The 14,449-nt window shown below is 42.3% G+C and overlaps 1 protein-coding gene across 1 annotated transcript in view; it reads left to right on the forward strand.

The window, feature by feature from the left end:
* Positions 1-14,449, forward strand: part of MINDY2 (MINDY lysine 48 deubiquitinase 2) — an 838,774-nt gene that overhangs the window by 740,156 nt on the left and 84,169 nt on the right. The window contains exon 8 of the mRNA XM_069624356.1: positions 6,650-6,823. Within this exon, the coding sequence (XP_069480457.1) occupies positions 6,650-6,823 (174 nt within the window). The remainder of the gene's footprint in view (positions 1-6,649; positions 6,824-14,449) is intronic.

Raw genomic sequence — 14,449 nt, forward strand, 5'->3', positions numbered from 1 at the left:
GGTTTTAATGTAGTAGCCCCAACACTGATAAGACTTCTTTTGACACTATCCCTAGTATTATGGAATATGACTTGTGGGGGAAAAACTCCTGAATTAAGCTTTTTTGTAGTTTTTTGCCTGTGTGCTTTTGGTTATTTACATGAAAGTTGGTTAAAAGAAGAGCCATTGATTCAAAACTTGACATCATACATTTACAACAAAATCTCCACTGAATGCCAAATGGTCGACTTAAGATAGTTAAAATTAGACAATAGTCTATCACCTGAGTAAATTGATACAAGCACATATCTATTTGTTACGAATAACATGTTAAGTAAATTTTGCCTTACTTTGTTATCACGAATCCTATATTCAACCACAGAAGAGTAATGATTATATTTTAGAATTCCTAGAAGCACAGCCTTTTGAAGTAGCAATGAAATTCCCAAAAGGTCTGATATTCGCAGGAGATTTGAATGCTCAATGTGATGATTACTTAGGAATTGTTATCTAGGGAGTATGGTGTATTTTGGAATGACCTTAGTGCTAATTGATAAATCATTAAAGGCAATTAAAGAGGCCAGTTACTTTGGAACTTGGCAAACAGAATGTGTGATTTTTAAATGCCTCTTTTCTGAAAGACAAACCTGAAAACTTTGCATATGTTGAAAATCATGGTCAGTCTTAGTATCTGAATTTCTATTGATAAGTTTGCATTTGATTCTTTTGAAATAGTCACAACTAATTGAAAGGGATCATCATTTGATTGTGTGCACTCGCAATTGCCAATAAATGGAAAAAAGGACAACTATTCATGGAGACTATCTACTGGAGTAAAATGATGGTAGAACATTTGACCCATCAAAACTTTGGATGTAATGAAGTGAGAATCTTTTAATTGACAGTTTAATGGAACTAAGAGGCTGGAATTATGAAAATGGGGATTGTAATGATATTTGATTTCATAAATCATTCCTTTAAGTGCATTAAAGAGACTTGGTTTTAAAATATAATTAAGGGTATATACTTATTCAACATAGCAGGTATGATAAGGAGGTAAGAAATCAGACACATTTCAAATACCTACATAAAATCGCTGTATAGGCACACAAAAAATACTTTGGATAGTTTTGACAAGAGACAACAATGTAAGACTTTCTTTATTTGTAAAAAGATAATGTTTAGGGTTTAAAATTGGGACCTGATTTAGTCAAACACAATATGAAGTATTTAACTAGAGGCCTAGGTATGATAAACATAAGGAATGTACCCAATGGCTTAAAATATAAACAGCCCAATATTTGAATCTCTTGTTAAACTTAAAGACAAGAAAACATTTAGGGCCACTGGACTGAATGAACTACCAATGGCTTTATTACAAAGTAATCCAAACATTTGGGAGAAGAGGTTGATAACGGTTTATAATATATATTGGGGCTTAAAATAATGCTCTGACGGCTGAAAAGTGAGTATTTTAATTTCTAGGTCTGGTGAGTTGTATTAAAATGTTTGCAGGCGGTAATGTGATTCGGCAAGGCAAGTTTTGGAGTTACTCAAAAGGATTGGGGTATCAATTAAGAAACCAAAAATGTGCTTGCTTCAGCCAGGAGCCCTTTCTAAGTCTGTTTGGGTGTTTGAGCCTCACCCTCTTGATAGTAGAAATATTTGTGAAACGGCCAAAGGGCCTCGGAGTGGTGGGGGTGTATTAAAGAAAGGAAGCCCCTATAAAGTGATGGTTCTCCAGATAGTCTTTCTGTAAAAGTCAAAATACTGTCATTTTTACAAAGTTCCAGGGACTAGTCTTGGCCTGGTCCTGCGTGCTTGCCTTTTGCGGGGTTCCAAAACTTTGGCGATTGAGTACGATGATCAGGGGGTCCTCTGTCGCTTAGAAATTCCAGGCTTGGAAACTTCCTAAATAACTCATCTAGAAAGCTTAGGTGGTGGTTGTTCTCATTCCTCTTTGGTTTCGATTTCACAGGCTTCAGGCAGTTCCCATTCTGCTGGTCAGCTCATTGCCCTAGATCCCAGGTGGTGTCTGGTGCACCCTCTTTCTGACCACGCCTGTGATATGCTCCCTGATGAGATTGCACCATCTCATACATCCTCCCACCAGCTCTGTATTCTGCTCTGGACTGATCTAGACTGATCAACCCTACCTAATTTTTCTTTCTATGTGTTTTTATTTTCCTCCCACCTCATCTGGTATAATAGTAATATCTCCCCCTCTGGCTCTTCTCTTTCTGGCACTGTGGTTACATCATTTTTCCTCCATCCGCATCTTGGTCTGTTCCTCTGAGTGTTCGTTTCTTTCAACTTCCCCAAACACACTTTCCAAATAATACCAATTCTCCCCCAGTCTACTCGCCACTCTTGACAACTTCCTTTCTGCTTGATGTAAGCTTTTCCTTTCAACCTCCGTATTTACTTCCTTCATTATTTACTTCCTCCAACCATGTCCTTTGTCTCCATTTTCTCTATTGGTTTGCCTCCTCTACTACCCAACAGTTATCCTCCCCATTATGATAACTCTCTTCCTCCAGCTTTTCTCCTACTCGCCTCTCAGTACTCCTCTAACTTCTTCTTGAACTCATCCCCCTGCCAGAATGAACTACAATAGAGTTCCCCCTGGGTGGTACTTGAGAACATTGAGGCCACTTGTGCATGAGGGTTATGATTAAACTATTTAGAGGTGGAAGTGGGTTTGCATGAGATTTTCTAAGGCCCCCTCTGCCAACTTGCAATTTAGTGGGAGCGTGGACATGTGTGCAGCCTCCTTCTCTCCCCGCGTGTATCCTAACTGCCCTTGCCTGTGTCAGTATGAGACTTAGTTATATCGGTGTGTGTCTGTTAGGAGTCAGAAAATAATTTGTATCCCAGCAATGCTAGTTATGGTGGGAGAATGAGGTATGTTTACTTTCTTGCATACTGCGGCCAACCTACTTCTTTCTTGTTCAGGTGAAGCTCTGTAGCTTTTGGAATTCCACAACTGCGTGAGCGTTCTCCACAATATGGGATGCAATATTGTAGAAGTGACCAAAGCCAATGTTTTCGAGAAAGAAGTGACCAAATAGTTTTTTATTTTTTTACTGAAAAAAAACTTTTAATAAAAATATATGTGGGGGTGGAGTAAGGGATATTAATAACAGTAGGGGGAATGGGAGGGTACGGGGTTCTCCATCCGAAATAAAAAATATTTGGTCACTTCACTCTTTCTAAAACACGGATCCGGTCAAATCACCTACATCCTTGTGTATGAGCGCGATATAAATAAAAGTCCTGCAGTCGGCATCAGTGATGGGGTAGTGAATGCCCGTGACTATCCCCTATGAGGAGGTCATAAGTGTCTGTGGGGTTTGAAGGATGCATATGCTCCTAGATCTGCCCCCTGCTTTAATGCGGGGAACCAGTTGAGATGAAATGGAGATCCCCCATATACCTCCTCTCACTTCAGCATCCACTTGGGGTGAACCCCAGTCTCTTTCACCTCCTCACTGTTGTGCCCAAAGGCCAAGCAGAGCACTTCCTCTCAATGTTTAATAGTTTTATTTTTAACTGAATGGATAGAATGAAATATTATCTTTCCACCAGTCCAGTTTCAGGAGAGGAAAATCTACAATCAAAAAGTTTTAAACTAAGAAAATGCCACTTTGATCATTTGTTCATTTGACAAACTAGTAAGATCTAGGCTATGTCGAAAATTAGCACATTCGGGAATTCCTCAAAACTTGGCTTTCACAATTGAACACCATATGTATGGGGCCTCATTCCGAGTTCGGAGGTAACCACGCCGCTATTTGCGGCATGGCTGCCTCCGAACTCGTCCAACCTCCGGCCTGGTGAATGGAGTAATTACCGGTCCATTCCGAGGTCGGAGGGACCGGTAATTCCCCATTTACCAGGGCCATTCCCATTTGAATCCCTATAGGGCTCAATGGGAAGGGGGAAGGCGGCAATAACTGGACCGTAAATTACAGTACCGTTATTGACCCCGAAGTCCCTTTGCGGGTCCTGTTCTTAACGCCTGCTAAAAGCAGGCGTTAAGGAAGGACCCGCAAAGGGAACTCGTAGGGCGGTAAGGGTTTAACGGCACCGGTCTCATTACCGGTGACCGTTAACCCTTACCGCCCTACTCGGAATGAGGCCCAAGGTTAGACGAGGATAAGATGATCTCATGAAGGTGGCTTGTCACATACAAACGCAATATAAAAAATTGTCTCACACAAGGGTGCCTATTAGCCCCTGTACTATTTAATTTACATACTTTGCATATTGGAGCAGCTTTAAGCATCTTATGACTTCAATAGGCATTGCTTAAAGTTTATATGAAGAATACATCTACATGTAGATAACTAATTTATAATCAATTTGTGTGACAAATTCCAAATATTTGTGACTTAACGTTGATACAAATTTAAATTGGGAAATACAAAAGAGTGTGCGGTTTGCTACCACAGTGAGTAAAGCGCTCACTTTGACTTCTGTGCTGAGCCTGTTGATTCAGGTTCGAATCCCGGCAGGGCCAAACTCAGGCTTTCATCCTTCCGAGGTCAATAAAGGAGCACCACACACCGTGGGTAATAATAAGCTGCTCTCAAAAGCCTGAGGGTTTGTAGCGCTATATAAATGCTAAATTATTATTATTATTATACAATCGTAAGTGTAATTTGTTTCAAGAATGATTTTGAAATTTGAACACTTTTGGCAAACACTTGGACACCTTTACATTGAAAGAAATACAAATTGTTGCAATTCTAACTTATGGCATGGCAGCCTTTTTTAGAGAAGACATAGGGCCTCATTACACGGTTGGCGGTAAGAGTAAACCGGTACTGGTAAGGGCACCGGTACCGGTAAACCCTTACCGCCTTACTACGAGGTCCCTTTGCGGGACCCGACCTTAACGGCTGGTGTAGACCAGCCGTTAAAGTTGGGACCCGCAAAGGGACCTTGGTGCTTATTACGGTACCGCAATTTGCGGTACCATAATTAGCCCCTTCCACATTCCCATCGAGCACTATGGGGCAAAAATAGGAATGGGGAAGGGCCATGGAGAAAGGGGGAATTACCGCTCCGCCAACCTTGGAATAGGGTGGTAATTCCCCTTTCCTCCATGGTGGTACTGGTATGGTACCGGCGGCAACCATGGTGCTAACAGCACCATGGTTTACCGCCTACCGTGTAATGAGGCACATGCTATAGTTAATCAGATTGAGAGTCTAATACTAAAAACAAGTTTTTAAAGAAAATCAGCTTGAATCACAGGAATAAGTTTGGAGATGGTTGTTACCATGATTCATTTGAAGATTGCAATATAGTATTTTGGGAGACCATGTGATATACCAAAAAGAGATATTTAAAGAAAATGAGGATTTTAAAAATGAACAGTTGTCAAATGTTAAAGAAATGGAAACAATCATTAACAAGATGAATGATCTTGATGTACAGGAATCATTGAGAGATGACTACCACCAGTAAATGTAAAATTGAGTATGAAATCAACTTCCATGGGTGAATGCAGGGTTGGATTTTCAGACGTATAGTAATTTGAATTGTTACATTAGTTTCAGTGGGGGTCATTACAGAATAGGGTCCCATCTGAATTGCTTAACAATATGATTCGATTTTCCTTTCTGAAATCATGTTGAACTATGTTTCTGTTATATGAAATATGATCATGGCTGAGGATTATTTCAAGATCAAAATCATAATTATTGACATATTGAAACTGGAATTCATGTATTTATAATGTGTCCGGAGCTTAAGGGATCATTGGGGAAAAAAGGCAAGGAGGCACATTAAACCAGATGGAATATTAAGCTTTTAGAGAGAAAAGTATTATTTTTATAAAGGGGATGATAACTTGTGTATTGTATGGATTTTTGGGGTATTTTAAAGACAAAAACAGGATTAGACGTACTTTAAGTAATCTTGTGATATTGTATGCATTTGTAATTAATTCATATTTTATAATGCGCTTAATACCGGAGACCAGTCTCCAAGCATAGGACCGGGATTTGGACCTGTTACTCTGCGTTGTCTGGCTTCCTAATCAAACGTGTTGCCCCTGAGCTTTCCTCCCAGCACATTTGTATTGCAACGCATGAAATGTATTCAGATGTTTGCATGGATTTAAAAAAATGCAATCATTTTAATAAAATGGAAAATAATCTTTAAAGGGATTGTTGGCACTCTCACATGGTTGCTCTCTCTAGGGCTTAGCTCTACACATGACTGAAGTGATGTGTGCGTACTAACATTCCCATTGTAGCACACAAAGATCCCAATTGGAGGAAGGATAATTACACAGCCATATCATTTGAACTGTGACCCAATACTGTATTTAAAAAAAAACTATAGGTTTAGAGCACAGTGTAGAATGATTGTACACAGTCACCATTTTACAGTGTAAATTTGCATTTAGTGAGCTTGTATGATGGTTTGGTGAGGGGAAACAATAACTATAGTGTTATGAAACAATAGCACGCTGAAAGGAGATAAAGAAAATGGCTAAGTTGAAAAGCATACAGTGAAAGAGATGAAGACTAGAGAATAGACCAAGTGATGAATGGAAACATGTAGGGAAATGGTTGCGTTATTCTGTAATAAATACCTAATGCTCTTTTTAAATTTTGCCACACTTGTTTGTTCATTAATAGTTTGTTTTGTTTAGGACTATTTGATTGCATTGTCTCTGCAACAAGAGCAGCAGAACCAAGATATTGACTGGGAACAAATTCCTGAAGGAATCAGTGACTTGGAACTGGCCAAGAAACTTCAGGAGGAGGAAGATAGGCGAGCCTCCCAATATTTTCAGGAGCAGGAGCAGGCTGATGCCTCTGCACAGGTATGAAGAAAAGCAGTTGGTTTTATGTTCAGCCGGTGTAAAATATCATAATCGAACTGTGCCATACTGTAATATTTCTTATTTCAAATGGATTGCGTCCTCCCATGTATTCCTCCTCTTTGATATATACATAAGGCTGCTTGCAGCTTCAGAAACCTTTTTCCCCATAGTATCGGGCGCCGTGCATCGTCGAGTCGTGGCCCCTGACGGCCTCTGTCCTTGACCATGAAGTTGATGGTGGTATAAGAAGCTTGCGCAGCGCCTTTGCATCAGTTCTGTTTTTCCACATGCGCAGCATTCTTTGGACAGTTCTTCGCCTCAGCGATTTCTCATTGTGTATGTTCAGGAGTTTTGAAGTTCGTCGATAATGTCTACACCGAAGACCGGTTCCAAACAGTGTTCCGATTGTGACGCTAAAATGTCCATTATGGACCCACATCGGATCTGGCTTTGGTGTTTGTGTGCGGACCACAGAGTCGATCACTGCGATTCCTGTCAGTCGATGACAGTGAAAGCCTTGAGGGAAATGAAGGGGAAACTCGTGGCAGGTAGGCCTCATTCTAAATTCCCTTCTACTAACCCTTCCAAGAAGAGGACGACTGACGAGTGCAGGGAGGGTTCCCCAGCAGTGAAAAAAAAAAGCGCTCCAAACACTTGAAACGCTCGATATCCAGATCTAGTAATTCGTCCTCATCACACAAAAAGACGTCAGACCCCTCTCCTGACAGAGAAACTTTCCGAGCAAGTCTGCATCTTCTGCTAACTGGTAGAAATGTTGTCTCCAGATGCTGGACATTTTTCAGAAGGGGGCCCCAGTCGCCTCTTTGAAAAAGCCCAAGGAGGCTTCAGACCCCACAGCGTCTAGTAGGACCGGCAGGGTGTCTTCTGAGACCACTACTCACACGCCGAAGAGCCCGAGCACTACGTTTCCTTGACATCCGTTGAAGGAGTCTTCGTCTCTCCACAAATTGAAGCATAAGTCATCCTCGACTCCAGTGAAGGAGCAAGTACCTGGCCAATCGAAGACAGTGTTGCAGTCGAAGCTGTTAAAGCTGTCGACTCCCTCAGCGCCTTCAACGCCATTGATTCCCTTGAAGACTTCAAAGCCTTTCTTCGATTTGTCTCATAAGTCTTTACCTAAGTCTGACTTCTTTAAGACCATGGGGTCGATTTTTGAGGAGGAAGAGGAGGCGGAACAGGATGCACCTTTTAGCTTGGAGTATGGCACTCCCAACATACCTGATTATTAATCTGAGAAGTCCAGGTTGCAAATCTTGTTTACACTCTGAAGGATGCTAGTGGCTTAGACACCTCACCTGAGACAGATTTCTTCACTGCTGACTCTTCAAGTCATGCGGACCCCTCATATAGATCAGTGATGGGTAAAGTCATGGAATATCTAGGTTGGGGATAACCAGTTGCAATCCTGGAAAAGGATGACCATACAGACATTCTGGCTCAGGGGGCCCCAAGGGAGCCTGTGTTACCCGTCCACACTGCATTGTGAACCAGAATGTTGGAAAACTGGTTAAAACCAGATACGACACAGGCAGTTAACAAGGATCTGGCCAAGAAATACAGGCCTGCCACAGTCGATCCAAGTTTCCCATCAAAACACCCCACTCCTGAAAGCTAAATGGTTCAGACAGCCATGTCAACTTCTAAGGCTGCCGGCAGCCTATCCTACTATCCCCTCGGATAGAGATGATTGTTTGATGCCTTACGGAAGAGGGTGTTTTCTGTAGGCAGCATGGCCCTTGAAGGCCATTAATGCAACTTGTGCCCTGGTCAAGTGTACGCACACCTTGTTGGATGTAGTAGCTTTGGCTGTGGAGCATATCCCTGAGGGGGAGCAGAGAGAGAGAGAGAGAGAGAGAGAGGGAGAGAGAGGGATTTCTTAATCTGGTGCAAGACGGCATGGTTGCCATGTGCTAATCTCTCCAGTCTGGACTAAACTCAGCAGACTCTGTAAACAGAGCTATGGCGGGAAGTACAGTTGCCAGAAGATTTGCTTGATTGAGAAAGTCGGGTTTTGCACCCGACGTCCAATCAGGACTCTTGGACATGCCTTTTGATGGCTCCTAGCTTTTTGGCTCCAAGACCGATAAGAGCCTAGAAAAATTACAGGTTTCCAAGGTGGCAGCTAAGTCGCTGGGAGCAGCGATACTCCAGCTTCAACAATCTCAAGGGTCTTCCCACAGTTGTAGGGGGTCAACATTTTTGTTTCTACTCCTCAATTACTAGAGGGAGAGGACAGTTTGCATGGAGGGGCCAAAGAAGAGCTCCCTGTGGCTCACGAGGATGAGGAGGGAAAAACTCCTCTCTCAGCCTCTGCTTCTTTGCCCTCAGCTTCAGCAACTACCCCAAACCCTCTTTGAGTCCTTGGCTCACAGGACTGTGGTGGTGGGGGGGGGGGGAGGAGGGGGTCTGGCTTACTCAGCATTTGGAGAGTTGGCAAGGTATAACCTCTGATGCTTGGGCACTGCAGACAGCGGCTCACGGCTACTGCCTCCCTTTCCTAAAAAGAGCCTGGTTTGTCCTCCAGGATGCCAAGCCTTGAAAGATCCAGATCCACTCCTCTTACAGGAGTGTCTCACCCTATTATGCCATGTAATGTTGACTTATATCACACACCGCTACCACCCAGGTGCAGTCTCCAGGGGGCTCATGGTCCTCTGCAGGATAGAGGACTAGGTTGGTTAGTGAGGGCAGAGGGATAGGTGTGTGTGTGTGTGTGTGTGTGTGTGTGTGTGTGTGTGTCTGTGTCTGTCTGTCTGTCTGTGTCTGTGTCTGTGTCTGTGTCTGTCTGTAGGGGTATGGTCCTGTGCCTGGAATTGTTGTTGTATGCAAGTGTTAGTTATGTTTGGTGTATATTTGCGTGTAGTTTGGCTAGCCCATGGGTGTGCATAGTAGAAGGAATATGTGTAGTAGGGGAGCAGGAGCGGGTAGTTAGTACATTGGGAGCTCTCAAAGTTCTTCTCATGGTTAACCTTCACGATTCAAATGTGACGCATGGTTAATCTCCACAATTCTATCCAAATGTGACGCATGCAACACAACATTGCCAGGTACAATGGCAATTGTCTTGCTCTATTAAATACCCGGTCTCGAGATACCCCACCCTTCAACTGACCAATACAAATTGCCAAACACCATCTCTGGAAAGGTGCATAACCATAATAAGTGCTAATAGCTGTCTTAAAATAGTGCTGTGCCCCTGTCTGCTTTTATCCACTTATTCTGGAAAGCAAATATCAGTCCTGAATTTCCCCCCGACATGCTGCCTTTGTCAAAGAGGTAAGCCCACCACTGTGGAGCAGACACCCCTGCAACCCGCTCAGGTAACTGAAGAAAGTGGCTGGCTGCTCTTCCATGCTGAAAGTAAGACTTTCTTTAATAAAAGCCATCTTTAATAGAACATGGCCAGCCTTTAATTCCTCAGTAGCCCTTGCAGTGAATAATGGTTATGAGGAGCTTCTCTTGCCAGACAATCATAGCATTTGTTGTCACCATCAGTCGAAATAAGATTGAATAATTTAATGAATGTCCCTAGAAGCAGGTTGATCTGGAAAGTAGGTCTGTTAAGTGGGAACTTGGCACTGTATAATTCTAAATGCCAGAATTACCCAACCAATAACAGTGAAGTTCTGACCACCCATCCCCATGTTTTAATGTTGGAACATTCAAATAAAAAATAATTAACTGGAAGTTGTAACAACCAGTTGGATGGAAATAATGGAGAATACACTGAACTATGATAAACTCCTTGCTAGAGTGGTGGAGAAATTCTTGAAAAGCTGCCGGTTTTCACATGTAAATACGACTTGTGATAAAGCTCTGGATGCTATCCCCCACAGGATTATTTCCTTCAACAATAATGGGCAACTAGGAATTATCCCAAGAGAAGTTGGCTGCTCTATTAGGTTACATTAGCTCATCTGTTACTTTATATTAGCAAATCCTTACACTCATATAGAATGCCTTAATCAAAGCATAATAACATTTATGCACTCAATTGCCCCCTACCCCAAGGATCATTTCCTCACCATACATTGGCTTTGTATTGTCGATGCGTAAAGATGAGGGTAGAAAAACAAGTAATGACGTCTTCAGCTATTCTCCTAGGACTTTGAAACTGTTACTGCGCCTACATCCTTTATGAACATATGGCTTAGATGCTGTCTCTGCTCCTACCGTAGCTGAGACAACTTCATATTAATTCTGGGAAATATTTTGAGAGGTACACGTGGTCCTAAAATGTCATTTCAAGTCCTTGATCTGGATATGATGAATATCCCTGTTTGCCCTAGTGGTCACACTACAATGGAAACATTGACTGTGTAGTTGTGATTCTGAAAAGGATGATTTGGGGAGGTGTAATTTGTTATTGTCGTCTGACAAGTCTCTCCTAGCAGATGTGAGTGGTCAGCAATGAGAGGCGGACACAGGGTGTTCATGTTTTCAAACAGATATTTATTAAATGCAAAGAGGTTGGGGAAATGCCTTTCTAGCCTTATTCTAAAGAGTGATTTCCCTCCCTAGAACGCAAAACTAAGGATATGTCTGTGTCAGTAAGTCTGTCAGTAAGTCTGTAATTCATAATCTGTCCTTGTTTCCAAAACATCCTATCCCGGCCCTGACACTACAAACAAAATAATAAAGGGTGCAAGGAAATGTCTTCGTCTTGGTGATGGCAAGAGTGTTTGAAAACCAAAAGTAATAACTCCAACAAAATTTTTCTCCGAGGTAAAGGCCCTGTGTAGATTATCTGGTATACTCTGCTGTCATAGATCTTGGTTACGTCTCAATTGCCTGGCATACCCGCCTGCCGGGGCTTCTTTTGTAGGTTTGCAGATTATCTGGTGTGCACTCCTGTAAGAAATCTGTACATAACTTCAATTGCCTGGTATATTCGCCTTCCAAGACTTCTTGTATTTTTCTCAGTTCTTTAGTTGCATCAAAATATCATGTAGCTTGAGGTGCTTGGTATAATTTCCTTTGTCAATGCTTGTTTAAACTTCCCCCCCACATTGGCATCTCATGCATCTGTATTGTGTTGGGGTTTGCTTTTGGACTTTGTCCTGACAGCATTCAAACATTTTTCTTACTTTTTCTTGGCTGCATTCAAACATTTATTTTCTCGAGTATTGGTTTTGTAAACTTTGGGATTTGCCCACATTAGCAGTTTTGTACCATTCAAACAGTCTGTGTTTGTGCTCTTGTCAGAATGCTCGAATCCCCAGCTGTTTTGGGCAGACTCGCAGGACTTTTCCAGCAAATTGTGATAATCTTTGCGCCTTTGCAGGATGGCTCCTTCATCCGCTTTACATCGGGTAGTATGCAGACGTTCTCCCATCTGCATTTGCGGCTCCGCGTGACTCACCGGCTTCCCTTTTCGTTCAGGAATGAAGAGTGCTGCTTCAGCTATCGGCTCCTCTCATCTCCACGACCCTCTTGGCTCTGCACATGCCCTTTCTTCCTCCGTTCCGGTGGCCTTCTCTGTGTTCATGAGTCCCGACCTGGGACTTAACGTACTTTCCTGCACTGCTCACCTCCGTAGTGCATTTTCCATCAGTTAAATGTCCCATGCACTGAAGGAATGGGAAAACAACTAGTCTCTGTGTGATGCTTTGAGTTCCTGTTCATTTGCACTAACTGCTTACTCCTCTTCCTCCCAGTACCTGAGTGTTTATGGGAGTTGGAGTCCATGGATGACATTGTATTCTTAACCCTTATCTGGTTTTTCCATCGGGTTTTCACATAAGGGCATATCAGAAAAAGGTGTTGTGCATGGGTTTACTCTTAAGTGGTTTTTCTTAGGGTTGTCACATAAAGGTACATTAGAAAAATATTGTATGTATGTGTTTGGGTCAAAGGTGGAGTTCTTGGCAGAAAAAGTTAGAGAAGCGTTTTCTTCACTTCCTCTACAAAGGTGAACCGTTAGCTGACAATAGGCCATTCAGGTCTTTGATGTCAGCTGGCCTTCATGGGGAAGGGGGTGGGTGGATACCGTGTCTTCTCCAATGGAGGCAAAACGTCTACCTGGTAGTTGTCCTCTGCCATGTGATCCTCCCTCTTATAGCCGCCCCCGCAGGGTCAGGATCATGTAGCGTTGCTGTCCCCTGGCCACATGGGAGAGTGTCACCACCATGAGGAATTTGTGATTACTCCACTGGATTCATCACACAGAGTAGTGATGATACAGCATGGAGCAACTAGCTGGACATTGATTTCACATTATATGTTGGAATATTGAAGGGGTTGCTGGAAAACTGGTTCATTAGGATGTGTGTGCATTTTTGGAGTGGTTCACTGCAGGCTCGTACAGGAAACATGGGCTGTGGAGTCAGTGAGAATGTAGGAATTTGTATCCTGTAAATCTCCCATAATTGTTAATGTGTGTGGAGATTGCAGTTGCAAGTTGTCTATTCTATAATCCAGCAGAAACATGCCAACTCAAAATATTATGACATGAATCTCTCTGTACGTTAAGGGGGGTGCTGATGGGCCTGTCTAATGACAGGCTTCTGATCTTAGTGTATAAATATCACTCCATCTGAAAAAAGTATAGATTTTGAAGGAATTGTCAATTTGCAATCGGCATTGGCTAGTTATAATGGGCTTTTGGTGAGTAAGAAATGCTATTCTGTGTAAATGTGGAGATTTGAGGGGGTGAGTGACATTTTAATGACTAGCTAGCAGCTTCCAACTTCAGATTTGGACCCCTGTGTTAAAATATCTACTACTGCAGTTTAACAATGGTTTGCTCTGAAATCAGAGGTGATTTTAATGTTCCGTTTCTAGCGGATTCATCCTCAAGATGTTAAGAGTCCCGTTTGTAATACCAAATTATAATCTTCTCAGGGGCAAAAGTAATGAGATGTTTATTGCTTAGTATTTGTATGGAGGAATGGCCAGGTACAAGGGGAATATAATGCTAGGATTATTAGAACAGTAGCACTGTCCAGCTCAGTGCTGTGGTATTGGGTTGTTTTTTAGACAACATTTCCATAGACATGCTACATCACTCTGCAAAGGTGTTCAACATGCAAAGGTGGTCGCCATGCAGCACTGACTTGTCTTTTAATCCTTTTTTTAAAATAAATTAGGGAAAGAATGTCTTTCTCATTCATTGTTACCGTGTCTCCCTTTTTGTATTTAAAATATCCCCATCAATGCGTCAATGTATTTGATTTTAATTTTGTTTCAGAAATGGAAAAATAGGGTAGGGGACTAGGTACGCCGGCACCGCACACAGGCCGGGAATTGTGAGGCCAAGTTGGCACTGTGACCTTCACAATGAGCCCTATTCCTAACCTAAGAATAAGTGTTCTACAAAGGTCCAAGTAAGTAAACCAGTTTAGGCTACTTTGGGGAGATTAAAAAGTTATTCAAAGTTCTCCCAAAGAGAATAAATGGGCTTAATGCGGTAGATGGTACTAGACAGTGACACAATTCATTGGATGTTTAAAGATGATTTCCTGCTAAGGAAAGGGGCAACTACATATTCATCATCCAGAGGCGCTACTGGCTCCACAACCAAAGACGAGGATAGCTGCAGGGTGGGATGTTACACCCTTTATTATCCAATGGGGATCAGGGGAGCTTCAAACAGGTAAGGAAACC

The sequence above is a fragment of the Ambystoma mexicanum genome, chromosome 11 (assembly GCF_040938575.1).
Source record: "Ambystoma mexicanum isolate Mex_15411 chromosome 11, UKY_AmexF1_1, whole genome shotgun sequence".
In the NCBI taxonomy this organism is placed as follows: domain Eukaryota; kingdom Metazoa; phylum Chordata; class Amphibia; order Caudata; family Ambystomatidae; genus Ambystoma; species Ambystoma mexicanum.